This window comes from Peromyscus maniculatus, chromosome 5, assembly GCF_049852395.1.
Source record: "Peromyscus maniculatus bairdii isolate BWxNUB_F1_BW_parent chromosome 5, HU_Pman_BW_mat_3.1, whole genome shotgun sequence".
Classification (NCBI taxonomy): domain Eukaryota; kingdom Metazoa; phylum Chordata; class Mammalia; order Rodentia; family Cricetidae; genus Peromyscus; species Peromyscus maniculatus.
Genome location: NC_134856.1, coordinates 117,709,227 through 117,736,670, shown reverse-complemented (window position 1 = coordinate 117,736,670; position 27,444 = coordinate 117,709,227). Strand labels below are relative to the sequence as shown.

Sequence of the window (27,444 nt, the reverse complement as noted above, 5' to 3'; positions counted from 1 at the left end):
CATTCCTCATTTGAAAATGGCCGGAGACTCAGGCTCACTAATAGTCTCTGAAACCCTACAGATAGGGCACAACTCAATCAGCAGGCACAACCGTGAGACAACTTTTAGAGAATCTACTGGTTGCATTGATGAAGAATGCTATGACAGTACATGGTGAGGTCCTAAAATCGAATGAAAGCTGAAGTCAAGGTTTTCCTAAAAGCAAAAGGCACCTGTGGTTCCAGAATGACCAGTGAAATTGAGTGATTCAGGAAGGTCAGGACAAACCCACTCCCAATGAAACATACCATGGGTCTCTCTCATCACCAGAGATTTTCACTTCTGTTTATTGACGTTTTTGACAACTGACAAATCTATCAGAAGCCAGTGGGAAAGTAGAAATTTATCTCATAGAAATATCTGCATAACCACTTGTGAGAAAACATGTCTGTTCCTTAAATAACCAATGGACAGATGGACAGGATGAGGTATCAGGAAGCCAACTGACCTTATCCAAGGTCACAGTACTGGAGCTGGGCTTCTGGGTGCCTGACCCCACTGTTGCAAACAGGATGCTATACTGCGCCAGGATGCATCCGCACCCTGTCCTCGGTCCATAGCACATGAGCTCCCTGGGTGTAAAGATATAATTCCTCTCACCCTTCCCATCTGAGTGACTCCTTCCCCTTCAGGTGGGGGCAATGGGGGACAGTGAACTGTTCAGACATCATTTTTTTCTTGTGGTAGAAGTCAGCAATGTAATGAAGTTTCCATCTGTGGGCAAACAGCTTGGCTTCTCAATTATCGAGGTTACATTTCTTATGCCTGTTTGTCCCATATTTTTGGAGAAAAACAGACATTTATTACAAGCTATTTCTCCAATGTGATAATCATAGTCAATCTAAATGTCTGCTTTCCCTGAATTGCTTCCTGGAATGAGTTTCAACACAGCATCTATTTTGTAATCACACAGGCTATTTCTGAAGCACGGGTGCTTGCTTTTCAGCCCTCCCTCCAAGCTGTGCAGACAGAGCTGTTCTCATCTCCTGGGACCAGCATCTCTAGGACAGACGGCTGCAAAGCAGCATAGCCTAGGGGTCCCTTAGGACAGGCACTTTGTGCCCTCTCTGCTTTCTTCCCATCTCCTTCCCTTCCTGCCTCCTCCTCTGGCTTCTTCCTCTGTATTTTTCCTTCTCGCATCTATCCCTTTCATTTGAGTATTTTTAATGACCTGCTTTATACCAGTGATTCTCAACCTGTAGGTCATGACCCCTTTAGAAATCATATGCCAGATATCCTGCACATCAGATATTTGCATTATAATTCATAACAGCAGCAGAATTACATTTATGAAGCAACAACAAAATAATTTTATAATGGAGAGGGGGTCACCACTACATGAGGCACTGTGTTAACAGGTTGCAAGATTAGGAAGGTTGAGAACCACTGCTCTATACCAACCAGCTCTATAGCACACAGTAGGGATACAGTGATGATAAAGAAGACACTGGAGAGCTGGAACTCAGTTTCTCTCTTGAGCCTCTTGAAGTAATTTCACACATGGTTAGTGAGGAACTAGGGCCAAATGAAAGTTTTCAGTTACTAAGATACAAGCTAATAATTTCCTGTGGTAATGTAATGATTATTATGAAAAGCAAATCTAAGTACTTACCATTGTACACACACACACACACACACACACACACACACACACACACACAATAGTAGTTATGTCAGTATGTCTTTCATAATACAGTTATAGAAGTTATGGTTAGTTATGAGATAATTTTAGATTAAAGAAAGAATTACATACAGTAAAAAGCATAGCTATCACATGTATAAATGTAAGTGGGAAATATAATCATTTGATGGGAATGACTCCCAGTCTTAGAAAACTGTAGGTGTTTCCAGGTCTCGCCTTGTGTTTCTCCTGATCAGCCTGAGGAATGCTGCTGCCCTTTCTCACAGTGGGTTCTACTCACCTCCTCTGGAACCTCCCATGAAGAGGTTCATGAATTCTGAGTGACACTGGCTTCACTTACTCCATAAATTGTTACACAAATCTTCACCTTTATGAACAGAATTTTATTGTATTGTATATTGCAATTTATCTGTCCATTTGTCTGTTGATGGACCTTTGAGATGATTCCATTCTGGGGCCATTACACAGCTGCTGTCCGCATTCTAAATAGGTCTTTTCCCTTTACATTTTTGTTAACATGTATTGATTATATGCAATAATGAGGTTTTTTTTTTTTTTGTGGTTTTTCGAGACAGGGTTTCTCTGTGTAGCTTTGCACCTTTCCTGGAGCTCACTTGGTAGCCCAGGCTGGCCTCGAACTCACAGAGATCCTCCTGGCTCTGCCTCCCGAGTGCTGGGATTAAAGGCGTGCGCCACCACCGCCCGGCTTCAATAATGAGTTTTATATGACATTTTTATACATGTATAGAATATAATTTGATCATATTCACCCCATTACCATCTCTTGTCCTCCAAACTCCCACTAATTCCTTTCAACTTCCCAAGTAGCTCCTCTTCTATTCCCATGGCTCTGTGTGTGTGACCCAATGAGGGTCATCAAGGTTGTTTATGAGTGTGGGCGGGAGTTTGTTTACTGGAGCATGTGTGTCTTATCTGTGGCTGGATGACAGGGGAATAGAAATCTCACTCCGCAAACATCATCTGTGTATAAATCCTCAGGGAGATGTGGGGTCCCTTGAGGCCTCCCCATTCCATGACAAGATGTTGACAGGCCCATTCTTACCGTGAGCTCCCATAAGTAATTGAAGCTGCTATGAGTTCAAGAGTTCAAGAGTTATCCCATGCCTGGAATTCAGTACCACACCACTCCCTGGCTTCCTCTGGCTCTTACACTTTCTGCGCAGTCTTTCCTAAAGTTCTCTGAGCCTTGGAAACAATAGAAATGTCCCCCGTGTGGCTGAACATTCAAGGCCCTTTCTTCTCTGAACTCTGACCAGTTCCGAATCTTTGCAGTCATCATTGACCACTGCATAGGGAAGCTTCCCCGGCTGGAGCTGACTTCCCTAGCTAAAGCTGGCAATGCTATTCTATGGGGGGTTCACAGAGCTATTTAGAGGGCAATTTGACATGCACACTTTGTGCATTTAGCAAAACAGCAGCAGTAGCTTCCTCACTAGAGCCTGTGTCCTCCTCAGCCATGGGCTTTCATTTTAACAGGAAATAGGTTTTTGTTGTTGTTTTATTTTTTAATACAGTTTATTCTGATTATGGTTTACTCTGCCTCAACTTCTCCCAGGTCCTTCCCTACTTCTCTACCCACCCAAATTCACACCATTTCTCTCTCTCTCTCTCTCTCTCTCTCTCTCTCTCTCTCTCTCTCTCTCTCTTTCTCTCTCTCTCTCTCATCAAAATAACAACAATAATAAAGTAAGAGAAAAACAAACCAGAACAGGACAAAACAAACAAACAAACAAAAAGAAAAGAGCCACAGAAAAAGCATAAGACACACATCTAGATGCTGAAATACACATATTCGCACACACAGAAAAGCCATAAACAAAATGTATAAGTGAAAGATCTATAAGGTAAAGGAAAAATGCCCAGACAAAACACTGTGAAACAAACAAGAAAAAAAAACCCTCCAAAAATATCATTGAGATCATTTTTTGTTGTTGTTAGCACTCTACTGCTGGGCATGGATTCTGTCCATAAGTGTGGTTTGTATACCCAGTGAGACTCCATTGGAGAAAACGCCTTTGGCAGGAGTTATCAATTGGAGATGGATTCTGAGTTAGGGACAGGCTTTTTGACCAGGCTTACAGTAACCAGTTGTGAATTCTCTTCTATGGAGCAGACATCAAATCCTATCAGAAAGTGGTCCATAATAGGCCTGGGACTAGGGCACCCATGGGCGTATCTTGCCTGTCTAGTTGGTATCCTTACACACAGGGCCTCCAACTGAGTTGGACATTAATGACAGTTCTCTCTCAGCAACCTGCATGGTGCTTTCCATCTTTTTATGTGCATATTCTCATATGTGTGGAGTAAACATCTAAAGCCGGCATGTCTGTGTTACAGGATATGTATGTGTTTAATTTTCTGAGGCACCCCTCTGTTGGGTGTACAGAATAGTTGTATGTTTTACATTCCTCCAGAAACTTACAATGGTCTACTTTTTCTCCTGGCTCATCTGCTCTTGGTGATTCCAACCTTTTAAATCTACCCAATCTAATGTGAATGTAGCTGTATCCAATTGCTGTTTTAATTTTATTTTCTCTGATGTACAGCAATGCTGAGCACTTTTTCACGTACTTCTGGCCATTCACATACTTCTTTAGTACATTGTCTTTCCAAGTCTATGCCATTTTCCTATTGGGTTATTTGTGTTTTAATTACTGAGAAGGAGGTGTTGTGTGCTGTATATTCTGAAACCAGGCCTTTCTTAGATACATGCAGAGATTATTTCCCACCAGAGTGTGCTTTGGCTCTCTCTCTCTCTCTCTCTCTCTCTCTCTCTCTCTCTCTCTCTCTCTCTCTCTCTCTCTCTCTCTCTTTGTGTGTGTGTGTGTGAGAGAGAGAGGGGAGAGAGAGAGAGAGAGAAAGAGAGAGAGAGAGAGAGAGAGAGAGAGAGAGAGAGAGAGAGAGAGAGAGATGGATGGTAGGAGACATGTACCATGGTCATGTATGGCGGTCAGTTCTCTCCTGTAGCTGTCATGTGGGTACCAGGGATTAAACTCAGGTCACTAATCTCTGTAGCAGCCTCTTTACACACTGAGCTGTCTTGTCAGCCTCATTTCTAAGAATGTTTTTAAATGGTATAAAGTCCAATTTTTAATGTGTTTATGTTAGGTGTTGTGGTACTGGGGATCACATTTAGGGCTAATGAATGTTAGGTGAGTGCCTTACCACTTAGCCATACCACCAGTCTTAAACTGCTTTAAAAAATATTTATGTCTAGGAAATGTGATTTTTTTTACAGGGCGTACATATATTACCAATGTTTCTTTTCAAATATTTATAACTTGGGCTTTCACAGTATTGATCTATTAGGCATCTTGAGGTTTTCCTATGCGGTGTGAGGTGGGGTTAAAGGTTTTTATTCCCTACAAATGTATCTGTTTTGCCAGCACCATTTGTTGAAAACATTATTAGAAATGCTATCCTTTGTTTAAGGATTTCTCTTGCCTTCTCAAACTGATGGGGTATCTTGGTTAGAGATGAAATGACCAGATGAGTGCAGAGCAACTGTGGACTCTGTCGTTTGTCTTTCCTTAGTCCAGTACAGCGGTGTCTGTTACCATGTTACTATAACAAAGCATCAGATCAAGCAGCCTTCAAGAAACATTCATCTGGCCCTGTCAGTATTCTTTTGGCCATTCTTGATCCTTTGCACTTCTACATAGTGCTAGAAATTTGTCTACTTCAAAATGTCATTGGCATTCTAAGTAGCCCATTGTCTTGGTATAGAAAAAAAGTTAGACCCTTGTGAGAAATGTCAAATCCATCCATCCATCCATCCATCCATCCATCCATCCATCCATCCATCCATCCACCCATCCATCCATCCATCCAGCAGAACTCCCTGAGTGCGGCCCAGTGATGATTGAAAACAAGAAACAAAAAAAGGAAGGACATGACTGGTCCTAGGTATGGTGGAGGAGGAGAGGGTTTATTGTAGATATGAGGGAGAGCAGAGTCGGAGACAGGGACATCTGGGAGAGTCCAAAGTGAACTTCACCCCGAGCCAGACCATGTAAGGAGAGTGGGGAGGTTAGAGGAGCCACCGACCAAAAGGCAAAGATGGTAAAGGGTAGATTAAAAAAAGGGGGGGCTACTTAACCAAAATGCCTAGATTATATAAGGAAGGGCAGACTAGTCCCTGGGCTGGAGAAATTTAAGATAGGCAGTGGGATATGTCAGCCATGCTCTGTAACAGGTAGGGATTGAGGGATACTGGGGAATCTGGCAGCCAGCTCTGCTTTGATATATTAAATAAGCACCTCAGTTAGCCATTTGTCCTGGGTTTGAGAACTAGCAGGTGGTAGCCCTGGGAATGCAAAGTCAAGTTGATATGATGACTTCCTTCTTTCAAGCACAGGAAATCTGGTCATGGGGACAAAGGTGATCAAACCAATAAGACGACACCATGTAAACAGGAGGTCACCATGTACACAGAGTGAGAACACCACAGTGACAGGGAAAATGTTCCCCCTGAAACCAGTTGGGTTTCACACAATCAATAGGCCCACACTTGGTAATGGAGGGGTTGAGTGTGGAAGGGCACTGCAGAAAGACAGTCCAACGTTCCAATAATAGTGGGCAGAAGACAGCTAACTAGTCCCCATCATCCCAACCTGTGGAAATCCAAGATGGTGCTTGGGTTTCTTTTCCTATGCATCAAGTGTGACTCTGGAATTTTAAGGGCCGTGGAAGTCCAGAGAGGACCAAGGTTAAGCAGCTAGGCAAGGGAGAGCGGGATTCCTACAGCTCTGTTTCTTCTCTCTTAGGTAAATTGCTAGTTTGCCTGCCCACAGAATAACCTCCGAAGAACCTCGTCTTCAGCTCATCTGCCCTCCCAGCCTTACCATGTAACTCACAAAACTAAAACGAAACACAAAAACAGAAAAAGAAAACATTAACAGCAGATCTCTATATTCCCAGAATCAATTTTCCTCACTTGCTTTCTTAGGATATTAATTGAATCCAAATGTATCAGAGAGCCCCAACTTGGCCCTCCCTGCCTCACTCCCAGTACAGTAAATACCGTAGCTATGGAGTTTCGCTGACGAGGCCCTAGGTGCGTGGGGCACAGGAGGTCCACTATGTTTAAGACTGGTCACCATGACACCATTAACTGTGGACCTGTGGTTCACAAAACCTGGAAAGGATTTTTACTAGGAATAAATTCTCTCCTTCCAAAATTTAACTATATACCTCTTAAGAGAGTTCATGTTCTAATAACCAGGGAGCCTGCCTGGGACTGACCTAGGCCCTCTGCATGTATGTGACAGTTGTATAGCCTGGTCTTTTTGCAGGACTCCTAACAGTGGGAGCAGGGGCTGTCTCTGCCTCATTGACTGGTTTTTGGGACCCTACTCGTCATATTGGGTCACCTTGCCCAGCTTTAGTACAGGGGGGGGGGTGCTTCTTTTACTGCAACTTGATATGCCATATTTTGTCGATGTCCATGGAGGCCTGCCCTTTCCTGAACAGGCATGGAGGAGCAGTAGATTGACAGGAGAGTGGGGGGAAGGGGTGGGCAGAAGACGGGTGGTGAGGAGGGACTAGAGGAGAGGAGGGAAAACTATGGCTGGGATATAAAATAAATCAAATCAAATCAATCAATCAATAAAGAGAGAGAGAGAGAGAGAGAGAATTCATTTTACCCCAAATTCATAGTCACTGGTTTGAGAGACTGTGGGAGAGATTACATATAAAACTATTTTCTAAAAGAGTTACAAAATCCTAGCCTTATGAGACCATAACTTTAAACAATGAAATTTAATGGAATAAAGCAGAGTTATAACAGAAAAGTCATCTCATCATCACCATATAAAATGTGCATACCAGAGAAGAGAAATCCCTTTACATGTGTAAAGAGGAAACAAAACAAATTGTGACTGTATAAAATGGAAAATCTGTGCTGCAAGGAACAGGACACTCAAAAAATTTTCAAGTTTCACACAGGACACTCAGATTTCTTCACTTATCAGTGCTGAAGTTAAAACTCTGCCCAAACTTCGTGGCCATTTTTCTGTCTTTTAAATGGTATGGAAAGTGAGCTTATTTTTTTTGCTCTAGAGTGGAGATCTGCCCGGTGTGATGCTACAGAGCAGGGCAGCTCACTGTCATTGGCTGTGCTCAGTCAGAGCCAAGCGTGGCCAGTTCTGCAACTGCCACGGTCACAAGGAGCTTCCTACACCAGAGGCCCGTGTTTCTTGTATATTTCCCTCAGTTATGTGACTTTTCCCGGGAAGAGAAATTGATCAAAGAAACCGTCCTGCCCAGTCTAGCTTGTAAATCAGTGAGGTTTGTTGAGGTGTCTTACAGGATCATATGTGACTAAAAGCAGCTGCTTCACGATGAAACCCATCCCAGCATGGGTGAGGTCTCAGGAAAGGTCGCAGGCAGCCCCAGCTGATAGTTTTTCAGGAGAGGCCTTGTGAGTCTTGTAAGTTTTTGAGCTTCTGAGCCTTGCAGGTTCCCTTACATTCATGAATGTCAGGAACTATCCCTCCTCCCTCTAAGAAGAATGATTCAGTTCAGAGGAACTAGCTACAGAAAACCCGTGTCGCACAGCCCTCTGGTGGTCTGCTGCCTGGGTGCCTAGTCTCCCTTCCTTCCTTATAGAGCATCGCTTCTGCCCCCTCCACAGCTGAACAAACCTAGTTTAACTAGTCCCTTGGACCTAAGTCATGGATTTGGGGTAATAGCCTCACTGGGACCTTCCCTGACACGATAGGAGCTGTAGTCATCCTCTCCTTTCAGTAAATAATTCAGAAAATGTATTTATTAAAATTAAGAAGAAATTTGTAACCAAATTTTCACTGTAGAATTACAAAGTTGATTTATACACATTCCTGCTTCCAATGGCTATTGTAAAAGTTCTCTCTTCAGTTAAAAAGAAAAGGTAGCAATAAAAGCAAGACCATGCCACTTCTCTCAATAAGGAATTCAAGTAATATGTAAAAAAAAAAAAAAGAATAAAATTAAAACAATGTTTCCATATTGTTTCTCCATTACGACTGGAGAGCATTCTCTTGTGTCTTAGATGCTGTGTGTTCCTTACCCACCCCCCATCAACCAAATTGAAATCTCTCTGACATATTGATTGACGCCAATGCTTTTGGATACACGCCGTGAAGTGGATTAATGCACCATGTAGTCATTCCTTCAAGGCCTTCCATCCTGCCCTCGGAAATGCCTGTGCTGACTCCCATCCTCACCAACACTATAGAGAGGAGTTCCCTAACAACCTGCGGGCAGCTACTCCAGGGAGGAATCTGCTCTCCTTCAACAAATGCTCACCCAGTCCGTCAGCTGTCTCTTCAGGCTTCTGAATCTTCTAAGTTCTGTGACCCTTCCTGGGCCCTAAGCTCCTTCTCCCACATGATACCCAGTTGCTCTACTAGCCTTTGCTGAAGACTTTTTTTTTTTTTTTTTTTTTTTTTTGCCTAGGAAATTTCCTTCGCAGCTATGACAAAACATTAGCTAGCTGTGTTTGTATGGGTTTATTTTTGTGTTTTTACTGTGTTCCCATTTGTTTGTGTTTATACCAAGTGGCATCATGCTATTTAAAGAATTATGTTTAATTATACTCAAATCCTATCTAATTGTATTAAATCTTACTTTCAACAGGAGAAAAACACTGAACTGTACAGAAAAAATGGTTAAACTTGAAATAAATGTCTCCTCATAAGAGATATAATTTCCTAACAGAGCCTTCCAAAATTAGTTCAAATTATGAAACCAATTAAACATAAAGTAATTATGTACTTTTAAATTATACTTTAATTTAGATGATGTCAATTAGCAATGAGAGATCAACACACTGAATCACTATAATTTTCTTTCTTTTTCTCCTTTGACACTCAAATCTCATCTTTCTTACAGTGATTTTTGGTCCTACATTTACAAGCTTTTAAACTCATTCTTTCCTGTAGCTTGAGAGATGCTTAACTGTACTTTTCATGGAGTTTATGTTCTTATGTTCCCTGAGATCCTTCATGACTGGGACTCTATGCTGCCTGCCCTTATCCTTGTAAAGGTTGGCTGTGCCTCGTGTCATTAAGACACCTTTCTCTCGGGACTGTGTGAATAATTGATTGACAATGTTTGGCTGCTGAATGGTACTGTGGAGAAATCTTAAAACGGCAGGATTCCCTCAAGTTTTGCTGATCTGCACTGTTTGTCTAGATGAACAGGCATTTTTCTCTTTATTCAAAATTTAAAATTGATTACGAGTTCTAGGTAAGGGGCCTATGTCAAACCACAGACCACGGATGCCTCTCTACATTATAGTCATACCTTTGGCTTTATTTTGAAGGGTCTTGGCTTTAGGGACACTAATTACCTTTGTGTTGTGTCATCTGTGTCCCTGGGGGCTCTTCACTTCTCTCTAGTAACTTCTTTTGTTTTGCCATTAACATTTTCTTTGATATCTCATTTCTCTTTGATGTCATTTGTTTACTTTTAACACTGTCTAGTCTATATCTTGAAGTTAATGATGCATTATTATTTCAGAAATAATATTATTCGGCCATCCGTTTATCCCTTAAGTCAGTGGTCTGCTCATAGATTGTGAGAAAATGCTTCGTGCTCCTTAATTTTTTTCTATGTGTGATCCTCTCTCTTTCTTCCCTCTTCCTACTTAAGGTCTCTCTTGTTCTTCTGTTTTTATGTTTTATTTATGCAAAGCTCTTCTTCGGGCATTTTATTTGCTCTGATGGATGAAATCTGATTCTTCTCAACCTAAGATGAATTTCTTTCTCCTCATACCTACAGTTCTGAGGCAATGTAGCTCCTGGTCTGCTCTGAAATGCACTGGGAGGCTGGAGCAGGGAAGGGAGATGGTGCTGAGGAGAGGGGTCATCTTTCTTAGTGTGCTGCGTTCTGCTCCCTCTTTTAGAGTTCTATTAGCTTTCTCATGCAGAAACTAAAGGTATAGCTTATCCCTGTGAGGAGACACTCTTGGATTTTTCAACATTTCCCTATTGTAGTCACAGAATATCGGCCTCTTTTGATATGTGACCCTTTCCCACCCATTTATTTTCCACAGAAATTGTTTCCACTTCTTTGGTCAGAACAAGATAAAGATTGGAATTATAGTTCCAGATATTAAAAGATAGATGAAAAACTGTAGACTTGTGTTGCTTCAGCAGTCTGACTTCTGAAGAACCAATGGTTAGATTGGAATCTATTGGTGAAATTATTAAGGCCACTCCACGTAGTTAAAAGGAAAATTTATTTAGTGGGTAACTTACAAATGAAGGAATAGGTAGGTCGCGGGGTCTGTTCTCTGGAGCTCTGCTCGGTCCACCCCCACCATCCAGGGTCAGGAACAGAGAGAGCGCTGGCCCATCCAGCTCTCGGGTCTCCAGGCGCCTCCTTTGGCCCTGACTTGTAGGTGTGACAGTTGCCAAAGCCTCAGTGGGAGTTGGAACTTCCAGATCAAAGCTGGAATGGTTACCCACTACAGTAATCCAAGACCTACTGCGTCCCTGTACCACTCATAGGCCTCACCTACTCTAGGCACTGGATGGTGGAGTTTCTTGCATTATCTTATAACATTGATGTTGCTGGTAGTAACTTTAGGGGTTTCTACTTTTTCATTTCTCCAATTCTGTAGGCATGATGAGATGAAAATTTGACATTTACCAATTTATATTTTTAATTATTTTATGTGTATAAGTGTTTGTATGCATGTCTGTCTGTGCACCACATGCATGCAGTGTCTGCAGAAAACAGAAGAGGGTGTTAGATTTCCTGGAACTGAAGTTACAGATGGTTGTGAGCCACCAAGTGGGTGCTGGGAATTGAACCCTGGGTCCTCTGGAAGAGCAGCCAATATTCTTAATCTTGGAACCATCTCTCCAGCCCCTAGGATGGAAATTTAAGGCAGCCATATTAATGTTAAAGATCCCTTCTAGTCTGTAGTCCCAGGTTTGAATTGTGTGCCAGATCACCAATGACTCACAACCATAACCTTTGATTCTGTCCCTGGTCTAATCTGAGTTCATAATGGGTTGTTACAAGAGCCAACTCTAGCAAGTAAAAATCCCAGAGTGCCCTTGGATTGTCCCTCAGGCATATTTTGTTGTCTGGAAGGGGCTATTTTAACCCTTCTCATCTGCCACTGAAGACGTATCTCTCTCAGTGTCTGGGTTCCTTAGAAATCAATGTTCTAATTAGAACACAGTGGCTAATCTGGCCAAATGCTAATAAGTGAGAATTGTGATTTATCTAGCAACAGGGGCAGCATTCAGCATTAACAATTAAACGGTCTGTTGGGAAGAGGGCTATTTATTTCTTACTCTGCTCCCTAGCTGATTGGCTTCAGTTTCTGCTCTTAGTAGTCTTCTATTTAATGGCTATCTATCTGAAAATCAGACATTAGAGCCACAGTTTAGGGACTTTTACCTCTGGGATCCATAAACTCTATTTTATTTCTCAATGGTAACATACTGCCCCTCCACAAAGACCCATTCATATCACAAACACTTCCCATGTTCTGTCATAGTAGGCACGGATTTTCTGACACTTTAATTCACCTGCGAGGACAAGTACTGCTCGAGAATAGCGTCAGAAGGGCTGGCTGAAGTCAAAGTTCACATCAAAGGCTTGAGCTTGCTGGTAGAGATCTTTAAGAAACTTGGAAGCTTTTCATTTTGTCTACATTCAACACATTAACTACTGCCTAAGAGCCTTCCCTTTAACCTGCCTGGGCACAGAGTCAAGGGAGGAAAATGGCATTTCATCCAACTCTGACTACTTACATGATAACCATACAAAGGTCCCTAAGCGTATCACATTATTTCATGACGTCACACATTTATTCAACTTTGGATGACTTTTCTGGCCAGCCCATATGTCATCTGCTCTGCCAAGCCCCGAACAACAGAACCACCTTCCAACCCAACTGATTCTCCTCTCCTTGGAGCTGCTACTCTACCTCTATGCGTTTCTGTCTTCATCACATCAGAATTTCCTTCCACTGATTGCCTTCTGTTTCTCCTAAGAAAAAAGTTAAATATAGTCAATGCACAGAGCCTCATGGTTGTTGAATACAGACCTGATTATTGAACAGTTTTGGAGCACCAGCTCTTTACTCAGACTTGCTGGAATTTAGAAAGACATCTTCACAGGTTTAATCTCTGCTTTCAAAGAACTCTTGAAACGTTTCAGAATAAGAGTCCTTTACAGCAGGCTAAATGGAGAGGACCGGCAGGTTGCTGAGGCTGTGGGGCAGCAGGCCTGCGAAGCAGCCAATGCACAAAAGCTCGCCATGCTTTCAGATTTCTTCTGCAGCTTCAGCGCTAAGGAATGTCTGTTCACCATCATCCAGGCCAACACTTCTTGAACTAAGGTGCATGTAAACTACCTGTGGCTCATGCTGAAGGGTGCAGGTTCCTTTTCTGTAGGTCTAGGAGGAGCTTGATGGTATGCATCTTTGATGAGCTCAGAGGACATTATTACTGCTGATTCACAAACCACACTTAGAGGATTGAAAATCACTGATGTGCCAATTATGAGGCAGCACCCATTTTGAAAAGAATTCCCACTGTTCTTCACCTGGCTACAATTAAACTGATGAAAGCTCCATCCAAACAGGTAGATCTAGCAGTGTCCAGAAAAAAAAATCACTATTTTCTGCCCTTTGTTTCATTGTCTAAACTTCAACTGTCTTTGCCCCTGCACATTAGGTATATTAGATGTTTCCACTCTAAGTGTGTATCAAAGTTTTTCCATATATTCTATATTGCCACTATCTACTTAAGTCTCTATCATACTAAAAGCATAATAACTCAGACCCTCCAGGTAAATAGAAATACCTTTTAATATAACTATAAAACTAGGGACTGAGATGTAGTTCAATGGTAAAGTATTTGCTTAGTACAAGGCCCTGGTTTGATCTCCAACTCAAATACACACACACACACACACACACACACACACACACACACACACACACACACACTGTGTGTGTGTATTAATCATTTTAAACAGTCATTAAAGAATATTTTATTTTATTTGTTGTGTATTGTGGTATATGTATTTATGCTGTATGCACTCATGTTAGGGGGCACACATGTACATGTAGAGCACAGAGGAAGATATCAGGTGCCTGCTGTACCATTCTCCTCCTTACACCTTTCAGATAGGATCTCAAAGAGCTGACAACCAGCAAGACTCTGCAATCCTCCTGACTGCCTCCCACAAATCTGGCCATTCCCAACTTTTTAACATGGATATTGAGGATCTGAAATCAAGTCCTTATGCTTATGCAGCAAGTGCCCTTATCCACTGAGCCATCTCCCCAGCCTGAAGAGCATTTCTTTAGTGAAATTTTAAAAAGCAATCACCTACATTACCCTTGGGAATCTATTTTCCTACTGACCTTTAATGGTACCTTAGCAACAGGTATTATCCTTTTACAGTTCGTAAGTATGCACTATTGCCCATAGAAATCAGAGTCCACTGGATCACTGAATTCCCATTTGCCAGATGAATCCACCTTTCCCCAGTACAGGATCCTCTCTTAGCTTTTCATTTTGCAGGTCTTTCTCCCACCTTCCCCAAGTTATTCTAGGCCAAACCAAATACCCCATGTGGATTTTTTTTCAGATCCATCTAGAAGATTCTTCCAACTCATTCAACTACACTTGGTAACACTCTGCTCAGGAAAGAGTCTTGGTCATTGGGTCTTCCCTTTGCACACTTTGGCCTTTCATCATTGCCCTTGGTGGTAACATGATAAATTGAACAGGAATGGGAAGTGTTTTCACCATGCAAGACACATGGAAGACACTGGGAGCCTCAGCTTGCCCCATGCCAGTCTGGGTGAGGTGATCTTCTAAGTGACCTTTCTTCTTTTCCACCTCTCATGGCCTCATTTAGGTGAATGCCAAGGATGATGAAGGTGTCCTTGTTGGATCATGGGATAATGTCTATGCCTATGGCATCCCTCCATCAGCCTGGACAGGAAGTGTCGACATTCTACTAGAATATAGGAGCTCTGAAACACCAGTCCGATATGGCCAGTGCTGGGTTTTTGCTGGTGTCTTTAACACATGTAAGTATCCGATAGAGTAATGCTTTTTAACATTAAAGAAATTTCACTTCAAGTCATTCTATCTATAACCTGGCAAGGAGGCTTAAAAGCTCCCATTGGCTCTATAGAATTTATGGGTGACTATTCTGGGATATAGTCAATGCATAATTAAATTGTGCTGGGCCAAATATGCTCACAGTCTCTCTGACTGCAGAATCTTTATGGGAAGAATGATAGACTGTCTCCTATGCGATCCATCATTTGACATCCAGAGTAATAGAGGGTTGAAGGGGCTAAGGAAGGAAATGGGGAAAGCGTGAGCCATCTCAAACATTTCTTTTAAAGATTAAAGAAAAACTAAACTAATAAATAATAAGGAAAGATACACTCTGATTTTTTCTTGAAACATTATATAAATATGCTTCTTTGTTTATTGATGAGATATTTAGCAAGTACTTAAGAGCTTGTCCTAGATATGGAAGGGATAACTCAGGTCATTTCATCTTCCCCTTCACCTGTAAGTCTCAGGGAGCCTGACCAGTCAAGTATCAGTACTTGCTGAGCATCTTTACCTCCCCAGCTACCCTTCTGGGGCATGGTCCATCCAGCATCCAATCTGCAGGGCAAAACAGATGAGAACAGGACAATTCTCCTCAATCTTATACATCATTTTACCAAGGAGCACTTGCCTTCCTTGGCCCAGGCAATGTTACAGTTAATTCAGTGAATATTTTAAAAAAGCCGTTTGTTTTACAATGTCTTCACCGTTGGTAATGATTTTCATTCACACACCATTCCTAACACCTTGGAGAAACATTAAGTTCAAGTCAGAATGTCCTTTCTGCCTGCTCATTAATAAAGAGTGCTTTGCCTAGTTAGCATTTTTTAATAAAAATTTTTTTAAATGAGAGTATGGGGGCTACAGCCTTCAAAAAAGATACTGTTTAAAATGATTGTAAGATCCACCTATTTTAGCACAAAGTTGTGACAGTCTAGGATCTAGTCCTGTTCCACACAAACAGAAATGACATTTTCTCTCATTTGTTGTGATTTCCTATGACCTGACCTACATAAAAATATTCCCTGAGCCTTTTGGCTATATGCAAGGATTAAAGGAATATTCATTTCCTGGGAGCAACTGTCTTCTGGGAGGCTGGTCCTGATGTCAGACAGAAGCCTGAGCCATAGTGGCCGAAGTTTGGAGGGACTGTGCTCCTTGGGACTTGAAAGCCAGGGCACGGAGAGGAAGCCACTCCCCTAAGCTCATTTCAGGAGACTGTAAAAGATCTCAGTCCTCTCCACACCTAAAATTCTACTGCTTATAGCTCAATACCTTTGGGCTTAGAACCAGCTAATATAGTGAAACCTTACATCCATGTACACTGTTGGCATAAAGCAGGTTCTCTATGCCTGAGAACAGGCTTTGGTGGTTAAGTCAGCAGCAGCAGATTTACACTATAAAGAGATCACAATACAAGTGAGCCAGACAGGAAAGCTGGTGGGAGCGGGAGCTGGCACCCCAAACTCAGTCTTCCCTTCTCTTAAACTGAGAGTAAGGCAGACCCTTGATCAAGTCCCCTTCAGTAATTATATGAACTGGTGCCCAACAATTCACATTAGAATCCCCCCAGAAATAGAACGTGAGTGCCAATCATCATACTGGTGAATAGAAGTCGAAGAGGAATGTAAGAGGAATGTAGGAGTGAGAAGTCAGTGGTGACTGTCACCCTGTTGTTTGGTGACTAAAACCAAGTTATTTAAAGGACAAGACACTGATCTCCACTAAACTTACATTTGGACTTCCAAGGTTGTTCTGTTGAAAGGGCTGGATAGTCTTTGTTTAAAAACATGCTAAATTATTCTGATGGTGAGGGGGAAAAAGGCGAGCCAAGTCATTAATCTTAAAATTGTCAGCTGAATTATTTCCAATGAGTCCTGATGTCTGGCGTCCTGGGAGTCAGAGAGGGCATTTGGATTAAGCTTAATCAATAGGTGCATATGGCAAGAGCTGCACCCAGGTAATTTATTATCTAACAAGTCAAATGAATCTGTGGTGCCCCCTGCACAGTGTTACAAGAGCAAGCGAATTTCATCCGGAAGTAGCATGCCCCACTGAGGGGATTATATATTCCTAACTTACGATGGGCTTTCCAAAATTGTGTTTCTGGGAAATCCCCTTTAAGAGGATTAAATTACTGCTCCTTTGATGACACTGTGGTTAGAAGTAAACTATTAACATGGGGCTATTGGACTTCTGTGATAAATGATCTCATTGGCACCTGATCTATGGTTCCAAGACCAGTCTCTCTCTAGCTCTCAAGGAACTGAACAAGTTGCACCTCTAGGGTGTGGAACATCCAAGGAAGGTCATTTTCATGTTGGGAAGGTAGAAAGCCCCACAGAGGAAAGAATTTTTCGCTGTGTTTTGTTAGATGGGTTGATAACTCCAGCAATTGTTTTCACCCACAGTTTTAAGATGTCTTGGAATCCCAGCACGAGTCATTACCAATTATTTCTCAGCCCATGACAATGATGCCAATTTGCAAATGGATATCTTCCTGGAAGAAGATGGGAACGTGAGTTCTAAACTCACCAAGGATTCAGTGTGGTGAGTCTGACTTCCCATGGTATGGGCTAGTGTCAAGCAAGAGGGCCAGTCCATGGGTGCTACAACATAGACCCTGACAAGTGTTTCTTTCTTCCATTTTAAGGATATTTCAGCATCAAGGGCATAAATGTCTTACTGTCACAGATTTTTTTTTTAAAGTAGTGAATGGGAAATGTTACTGAGCAGACAGTTGGGGCCCTAGTGATCAAAGACAATCATCCATCTGTATGGGAACAATCGTCACAGCCAGCCACGGGTAGAGCGAATACACAGGCCTGGTTGGTTCCTCTATGTAGCATTTGGATACTGTGACTGATGTGGGACTGTCGCCAACGCTCACATCTGGTTGCCAGTTTATGTGTTTGTGTATTCTTACCTGGTCTAACAGTTACAGCAAGTGAATGACATAAGATCCCTCATTTGCAGAGGAGGAAACTGAGGCCCAAGGAGATTTTTCTCAAGGTCACACATCTCCTAAACTGGCAATGAACTCTATCTTCTTCGATTCTTAACCCCACCTATTTTTACTTCTGAAATACAGAATTCCTCTCTCAGTATAGGGTTGAACTTGGCCTTGACTATGTGCCCAGATTTCACTTAGTGTTCAAGATGGGGAAAAGGTGACATTGCTTTCAAACAATAGCTCCGTGCATCTTTAACTGCCCTGGAGAGCGGTACCCGAAGCTGGCCATCCTATAGTGTGGGAGCCCAAAGAGACTGTGCTTTCTAGGGAGAACCCATCATTGTGATGCAGCACCCTTACATTACTGCTCTGCGTCCAAATGGAAAGGATATTTAGGAAACACTATATGGGATGAAATTGGGATGTAATTCGAGCTGTCACCATGCATTGAACTGGGTGAAATTTCCAAACCAAAAATGTATCTTTTGTAGTTGTTCTTTGCAAGTCATAAAGCTAAACCAACTGCTGTAAGTTGTAAAAACACCCAAATGGGGATGGTGGGAAGTTACAAGCTCATTTTTAAGAGAAATTAAACATTAGAAGCGCCTGAGAAACATGTATTGTGGACAAAGATTGGCTTCTGGAGTAGCATTAACTCACTAGGACCTGTAAGTGGCCACTGGAGAATGTTGCAAGAGAGAAATGGCTGAAATGTCCCCAACTCGTAGCAGAAGGTTACTATGAACCAAATATAGAGCCTCTTATTTGAAGGAATGAGCTGAGACAGGAGGCTGAAGGGCTTGGGCAGGATAAAGCCTGGCACACAGAAACCCAACAGCAATTTAAAGAGTCATTTAAGCTTATGGAATTACAGCTCACAGCCCTGCCTGTCTGGAATGGTCAAAACATCAGACCCTAAAGACCACTGTCATTGGTAATGGCAGAATGAGCATTACTTTGTTTTCTTTGTAGCTCTGGAACATGCATGTGCGCGCGCATACACACACACACACACACACACACACACACACACACACACACACACACAAGATCCCTTTATATAGGCAACTTCAGTCTCCCAATTCCTTGATACAAATATCCCATGATAGGTCCCTATGAGGAACCTGCCAGATGGTGCAACAAGGCACTAAATACCATTGGCATAAAGTCATAAGATGGACAGCTTTTGCTGCTGCCATCCCTTTGTCTTTGACGTCTTATTCTGAGTTCTGTTCCTTGTCTCAGAGCCTCCCTCCAATATTTCCCCTAGCACATAAAACCTTGATCCTGGCCTGGTCTGTCGCATCCCCAGTGTACACAGTGCCCTGGGCTTCCCTGCCCTCCCCATGAGGCTCAGAGGCTTCAGTGTGCAGTGACCAGGTATCTCACTGATGGTGTGGTCTATGGTACCCCAGCTCAGGACACACCCAGACACTAAGGACAGGCACAAAAGGGCTCAGTGTCTCGGTTCTACAGCAGACCAGCGGTGTGACCTTGAGAAACACAGACTTTCTCTGTGCCTCTTTCCTCCTCTAAAGCAGAAATGACTGAATTCCCGATTTCGCTCAGTGCAGAGCCGGGTGTAGCAGGTGCCTAATGAATACTGGCTGCTGGGATCGCCTTCTTTATTAGATGCACAGCTGGAGTCTCAGAGAGGCAATATGTTGCCATCTTCCCTGGTACCTTGACAAACTCAAAAGAGAGGGGTGCCCAGTGTCCTGAGATGACTGATACCTCTGTGACTTTGGGGTATTTTTAAAGAAAAGGCGGACATTTCTGCTTGCACAAACACTGTTGTACTTTATAAACTATGTGTGTTCCAGAACGCCAGACCGTGTCAAGGACTCTCCTTGCTTGAGGGGTTGGTGAATGCTCTCCAGGATACATCAACCAGGATGTGGCCATCACAGCCATACTCCACATCAAGCTTTGGGTTAGGCTATTTTCTGCTGTTTGTCTTTGAGGAAATGACTTGACTTCTCTGTGCTTCAGGGTCTTTATCATCCTAGCAGCTACCATTTCCTAACAGAATGACTGTGCAGAATAATTAAATGAGGTTATACGGGCAAAATCCAGGTTGAGCACATCTCACTCCTAAACCCCAAATCTGAAATATTACAAAAGAGAGAACTTCCTATGTCCATGTAGAGAATTCCACACCTGCTTTCATGTGAGAGTCAGAATCGAAACAGGACATGCTGAAACATGTCATGCAGAATCGCCTTCTGTCTGTGTGTGAGGTGTATGTGACACACAGGTCAATGTCAAGTCTGGATTTGGGTTCTATCTCCCAGATATCTTATTACGCACATGCAGACTCTGAAAAGATCCAGGGCACTCCGGTGCTGGCATGGTGCTCTCAGTCTATACTGACTAGTGGCAGTTCTGATGGGGGAAGAGACTGATGCTAAACAGAGGGTAAAGTATGGGTGGGAATGGTTGCTGGACATCGGCTGACCACTCAGAGTTCACTCTCGGCCTAGGCAGTTTTCTAACACAGTTCTGAAAAACAAGCAGCCTCACCCAACCCCATGGACTTACCTCCCTCAACAGGCTCCGATGTTCCCATCAAAGGACCCCACCGCAGCCTGACTTCTCACTCCTGTCCTCAGGGTCAGCCCCTCCAGTCTTGAAGGAAAGGAAACTCTAAGAATGGATGCTCCACCCTTCTCTCCCTCTGACACTTCGGTCCCATTGTTCACGGACTGTGCTAACCTGATTTGTTCACTTTAGGTCTCTGTGACGCAGGGCATTGCCCTTTCAGAATTCAGCCGGGTTTATAAATACCAAAATCAGGAGCCAGACCAGCAGGGCCTTTCAGAGAACAGGCTCAGGAATGTGCAAGGGGATGTGGTATCGAGCACTAAGGAGAGGTAGTTTAATTTCCTACTTCCTGTTTGCTGTCTTAGGTCCCTTGTGGTAGACAGTGTCCCTTGTGGTAGACAGTGGGAGTGACTGAGGGTGTGTGGCATATAGGGGAGGCATCTGTGAGTCACTGTAGGTGGTTTGCTAAAATGGCTGACTCAGCACGTTACTGCTGGATTGTGGGACTATGGGGGCCTCTCTGTGGGGGAGAGTCAGTTCATGCTTGGTGGACGTGACAGTTGGACTGTGCTTTACAAGAGCTGTTTGGCCACCTCATTATTTGCAGGTCACAGTGGAGTTGGGAACAATTTTAAAAGACAGAGATGGTGGCACTTACCAGGTCATGAAAGGTATTTCACATCAGGGCTTCCTTCCTGCCTGTTCAAGTGTTGCTCTGTGTCCCTTGGCTGGAGTGGGTGGAGTCTGGTTTGATGACTCTGGGTGGAAAATTGTGCCCTTCTAGGCTTGTCCCCATCAGAATGCAGCTCCCATCAGGAGAGCAGTGGCTGGTCTCTTAGTTTTGTCTTTTGTTTGTTTGTTTGTTTGGTTGGTTGGTTTTACCTTCATCCAGCAGCACACAGGGCATGGAACAAGCATGAAGTAAACAGTTTCATTTGGGAAAACAGTAAAATGCTGAGCAAACTGAATAAATATCACTTTCTCATCCTACAGACCCTTACTGCACATGCCTATCTCCAAGACAAAGTGATCAGGCTCATTGCCCTTGAGAAGCTCCCTAGTGTTCCTCAGGAGACAACACATCTAGAATACCCTCCATAAAATACAAGGGGGTTCATAATATGCACTGGGAAGCAGAGAGACCAAAAGAGGGGTTTCATTCTAAGCCCAGAGAAGCAAGGCTGCTCTCATGGGAAGTGGCCATAGAGTCAAAGTCATTATCCTCCTGCAAGCTTCTGGCTGTGCTGGTCAGAGATGGAAAACCCCAGGAAATGCCCTTAGTTCACAGATGAAACCCAGGGGTAGGTCATTAAAGGTCCAAGGGCTGAACTGAAATGGCCAGCTATTTGCTGCTTCAGGGACCAGAGATGGACCTGCATGCAAGCATTGTGGGTTATTAGGACCATAGGTATTGAACATTCTGTCCACTTTTACTCTCAAGATGTGGCCTTTGCAGCCTTTCCTGCATGTCAGCAAGAGCCTCTTACTCTTCATGCCTCCTCTAAGAAAGGGATAATGCCCCCTCCCCCTGATCTGTGCCCACAGGAGCAGATAGCCCTTGCTCACTGGGGCTGAGACTCAGTGGCTGTTCCCCAGGTATCATCCCTCTCCTTCCCCACATAGTGCTGGCCAGTTACAACTTTTGCCTCCTTAGCACACACACAGCCCTTGGTTTCTGATCTGTTTTAGAGGCTCCAACTGTGAGTGTCGTCCCAGAGTCTCTTAGAACCAACAGCTTCACCACCCACTGAACAGTGGCTCTTCACTGTCCACATCCCAGCCCTTCCCTCCTGTCCCTCCAGCTTTCTCACTGGAATAGAGGAAGCACAGTACCCCCCACTTAACCATGGCTTCATTTACCACTGTTGACTTTACAACGAGGCAAAAGCACTTCAGGTTTTAAACTTGACCTTTTCCACAGCCAAGTGAGCTCTGATAGGATCCTCTCTTGTGATCCTGGGCTGAGGCAGAGAATCATAGCTCTGGGCTGGCCATGCTACCATACCGGGAGAAGGACCCACACCCCACATTGTGGATGCTCAGCAAGTTGGGTAGATAGATTTTCCATTTAGATATTTTAACTTAGGAGTGTTCTCTAGAGAAGGAGATGGAATGTACATATTACAAATGTATATTATAAGAGGAGGTTTACTAGAGTGAACTCAGTGTGTCCAATATTAACATATGACATTGCCATCTACAAAGTTTATGCACCTCTCTCTCTCTCTCTCTCTCTCTCTCTCTCTCTCTCTCTCTCTCTCTCTCTCCTCTGTGTGTGTGTCTCTCTGTCTTTGTCACTCTGTCTCTCTCTCTCCAATACACACACACACACACATACACACACACACACACACACACACACACACACACACACACACATAACACATAAGGTAGTATGATTAGCTCTACCAATAGTTACCTGGATGACCTTAGACAGGTTGCTCAGCATCTTGAGACCTTTACATTCTGATATGCTAATGTAATACTTCAGTATTAATGAGCTCTAGAGTCCTTCCCAGCTTCAAAAAGCTTTCTTTTAATACATTATGCTGTTCTTCTTGCCAGGCCTTTCCTGTATAGTTCAGGATTGTCTGTCACCTTGCTCTGTGTGAAAGCTGCAAGCATGCACACGGCCAGGCTGTGGCCAGCTCTCTCGTACATAGTGTATGTGTGAAGTGGCCTCACATCAGTTCCCTGGAGGAAAGAAACAGAGCAGGGGGAACACAAGAATTGGTTGCGTTTGGTTAGCCAACTCCAGTGCATGGAAAACACAAAAAGAAAAAAAAAAGGAAAGATAAACCTTCCTTCAATACTAATACTTTCTAGAAAGAATGTAGTTGCTACTGTCTGTGCTTTTCCTGTCCAAATGCAAATATCTGTGTGCACAGGAAGTGTTAATCTATAAACCAAGCCCTGGCAGTGCAGAGAGTCCTGATCTCTCATCTGGAAGCTCTTCTTCCTCCAGTTAACACCCATTGGGCCCTACATAGTGGTCTATACAACACAGGCACATTTTTAAAATGGGCCTTTCTGCCTTTACATTAGCTTAGATGTGCTATATCTTCCTATAAGTTGGACTCTTATATTGCTGAATCATCTTCAGTTTCAATCACGGTGGAAAATAGAATGATCTGAAAATAAATTCCAAATAAAATAGTATAGAAGAAAAATCCTGAATATAGACTGAACTGCTGAAAGATGTTGGAGGGTTTGTAAAATTATCTCACCATGCATCCAAGTTACTAATTCTAAAACTGTATTCAAGATCCAAGATGTTTGTTTCCAAACATTACCTTCTTACCCATATTTTTGGCCAACTCACTCTTATGATGATCAGCAGGAGCTAGCCCATGAGCTCTGCCATGTGCAGACGGAGAATGAATGTACAACATGGACCAGCATGCTAAGCAAGAGCCTTGAAGTTGCTTGCAATTTTACCTCCAAAGAATAAAACACTGTGGGCCACTTTCTGTGCATCAGCCCTTGCTCTAAGTGATGACATGTTTAACTTGTGCAATCCTTATCAGCCTCTCCAGAGGTTCCTATCATTGTCCTCATTTAAAGATGAGGAAAGAGGTACAGAATTTAGCCAAGGTCCCAGTCAGATTGAATTACAACCCCATGAACCAAAACTGAGAATGCCATCTTTTTTGTGTATAACATCATTATTGGAAAATAACTCAGAGATACTAAATCTGCTCTTTTGAAGTGCAAGGCTCAGTATTCTGTCTTCAGTGTTGGGCAACTCTCATTGTCTAGCACATTCTCATCACTCACACAAGAAACCTTCTCATTCCTCCAGCCACTGACAGCTACTAACTTCTTCTGTTCTGTGGAGGTGCCTGGTATGGACATTTCACGTACGTAGAATCATACACTGCATGGCCTTTGGTGTCTGGTTCCCTCCACAGATCATGCTGCCCATGGTTCATCCATGTTGGATTATGTGCCAAGACTTCTTTCTTTTAACTGATGAATGGCATTTCCCTGTGTGGACAAAGCACATTTTATTTAGCTGTTCATGAGCTGTACATTGGAATTGTTTCCACTTCTGCTGTCTATGAATAATCCACTCTGATCAGGCATGTAAAAGTCTTTGTGAAAGCATATGTTTCTAGTTCTCTTAGAATATGCAGAGTTAGGATGGTTTGGTCACATGATAACTTTATGTTTAACTGTTTGAGAAACTGCCAAACTTATCTCCAAATCAGCCCCGCTGTTTTACATTCCTACCAATAGAACACAAGAGCTCCATCTTCTCCACATTCTTGTCAAGATCATTTTCCTGGGTTTTGTTTTGTTTTTAAATTGTTACAGCCATCCTAGTGCACATGAAGTGGAATGGTAGATTTAATGTCCATCCTCTGTGGAATGATGATGTTGAATGACTTTTTTACTGTTTGGGTATTTATTTATTTATTTATTTATTTATTTATTTATTTATTTATTTATTTATTTGGCAAAAATAGCTATTCAAACCCCTGTCCAATTTTAAAATTGGGTTGTCAATCATGACATTGCAGCTGTTAGTTACGTGTTCTGGATGCAAACAAGCATTTCTCTGATCTCTGGGCTGTCTTTTTCACATCATTAATGGTCTATTTTAAAGCAGAAAAATTAGTTGTTATCAAAGTCATTTTATATTTTTCTCTTTGGTTACTTATAATTTTTTCTTATTTTATTATTTAAAAGGTTTTTTTTTTTCCATTTTACATACCAACCACAGTTTCCCCTCCCTCCACTACTCCTGCTTACTCCTGCTTTCCCCTCACCCCATGTCCCATCCACTCCTCAGAGAGGGTAAGGCCTCCCATGGGGAGTCAACAAAGTCTGGCATATCAGGTTGAGGCAGGACCAAGACCCTCCCTACTACATGAAGGCTGAGCAAGGTATCCCTCCATAGGGAATGAGCTTCAAAAAGTCAGTTCATGTACTAGGGATAAATCCTGGTCCCACTGCCAGTGGCCCCACATACTGCCCAAGTCACACAGCTGTCACCCACATTTAGAGGGTCTAGTTTGGTCCCATGCAGTTTCCCCAGTTGTCAGTCCAGAGTCAGTGAGCTCCAACTAGCTCAGGTCAGCTGTCTCTGTGGGTTTCCCCATCATGATCTTGACTCCCTTGGCTCATATAATACCTCCTACCTTTCTTTGACTGAGCTCCAGGAGCTTGGCCCAGTGCTTAGCTGTGGATCTCTGCAGCAGGGTGCCTGAACTGGCCTTCCCCTGTAATCGGGTGGATGACTACCCTAATTGTCATCATAGAACCTTCATCCAGTAACTGATGGTTGTTTATACCTTTATTATCATGTGTGAGAGGTCATGGAGTTCAAGGTCACAATAGTTACCTCTCTGTTTTCTTTTTGAGTTTTTTCATTTTAGATCTTATACCTGAGTCTCAGACCCATTTTAAATTAACTTTTACTTGAGTGAGAAAGAAAAATAAAAGTAAGGGGAGAAGTTTATAAGTGCAGCTTCTAGCTGTTGTAGAAAAACAGGCTATGGGTGGAACTATTTATACCAAATGATCACTGAATCAAATGAATAAGAACAAATCCCAAGTTTAGAACTGTTCAAGAAGTTTCTAGAAAAGTGAAATAACAATGGGAGGAGAAGGAGCTTTGAGGGAGTCCAACCCTGTTTTCTTCTCATCACTGGGCTTCCAGGCCATGAACTTTCACAGCTACTGAGGCTGTTTTCACCACTGCCATGGAGATTGGGAGAGGGAGGTAAAAACAAAGAAAACTGAGCAAAGATCAGAGCGCTCACCAAGAGGGACATGGTTTTCTTGAATAGCTGTTGTTTAGCTTGTTGCAGGTCTCATGTTCATTACTAGAGTTCCAGGAAAGATGGTCTGTTTTTTTTTTTTAAGTCCCCCTGATGTTATTGTTTCCATTCTGCCATTGTGGAAATGCTTCCCAAAGTCTATTCTTGTATTTTATTAATGTGCGTGGGTATTTTTCCTATGTATGTCTTTGTACCCTATCTTGCCTAGTGTTCACAGAAACCAGAGGAGGCCATCGTATCCCCTGGGACCAGAGTTACAGATAGTTATGGACTGCCATATAGGTGTTGGAAACGAAACCCAGGTCTTCTGGCAGAGCAGCTAGTGCTCTTGAACACTGAGCTATCTCTCCAGCCCCCAACGTCTATTCTTAACACTACTTAAGTGGCTCCAAATAGAGGAATCCACCAGACCCTCAAAGGAGTTATATTTTATGAGGATATTTTTAGCATCTAATTTAGTCTTCTAACATATATATCTTGAAATATGTAATGCACAGTAATGAGTCACTTAATGAGGAGGATATCTTCTGGGAAATACATTATTAGGTATTGTGTTACTCACATATCATGGAGCACACTTACACAAGCCTAGACACTGTAGGCCAGTCAGTTAAAGTGACCTTGTAAAGCAATCAGGAGGCATGGTGGACGCAATGTATCCTGCTGCTGGTGGTGGTATAACACAGTGTATGATTTAACAGTGAACTTTAACTCTTTGTATTTACTCTTGAGATTGTCAGGGAGAATCTCCTGTCTCCTTGACAACCCTTCCTACACCCACTTCTCCACTTCTCTTCCTTTTTTCTTCATAAAAACTCACTGAGTGCATTTAGTGCTGTCTGTGTACTCAGGAGCATGGGGCACCATCCGCTGGAGCATGGGCAGTCTCACAGGGGCTGCATCCCTAGATGAAACTGATCCCCCCTCCCTCAGCAGCCATTGACTCCTAATACCTTCTAAGCTAGGGGCAGGGCCTCAGGAGTCCCTTCCCCATTCGTGTTAGGGTGTTGACTGGCTTGAGCATTGGTGTTAAGTCTTTGTGCAGGCAATCATGGCTGCTATGACTTCACCAGGACACCTACAGTATCTTGTTGAGAAGACACCCTTTGCAGCAATCTTTCCCAACATCTAGCTCTTAAAATCTTTCCTATGCCCCCTCTTTTTCAAGTTATTCCTTGACCCTATGGAGGTAGGTAGTATGATGTAAGTGTCCTGTTTAGGGTTGATCAGTCTCTGTGCTTGGTACACTTGTGAGTGTCTGTATCACTTGACATCTTCTGTGAAAAGAAGCTTCTCTGGTGAGGGCTAAGAGGGTACTAATTGGGTACAAAGGTTAGTATTTAGAAGGCAATCTGATACTGTGCCCATTAA

The 27,444-nt window shown here is 42.8% G+C and overlaps 1 protein-coding gene across 1 annotated transcript in view; it reads left to right on the top strand.

Annotated features, from left to right (window-relative positions):
• The window catches only part of F13a1 (coagulation factor XIII A chain), a 163,024-nt gene that overhangs the window by 73,915 nt on the left and 61,665 nt on the right, over window positions 1–27,444 (top strand). Inside the window, exons 7-8 of the mRNA XM_006972773.4 lie at window positions 14,579–14,753; window positions 17,202–17,340. Coding sequence (XP_006972835.2) covers window positions 14,579–14,753; window positions 17,202–17,340 — 314 coding nt within the window. The remainder of the gene's footprint in view (window positions 1–14,578; window positions 14,754–17,201; window positions 17,341–27,444) is intronic.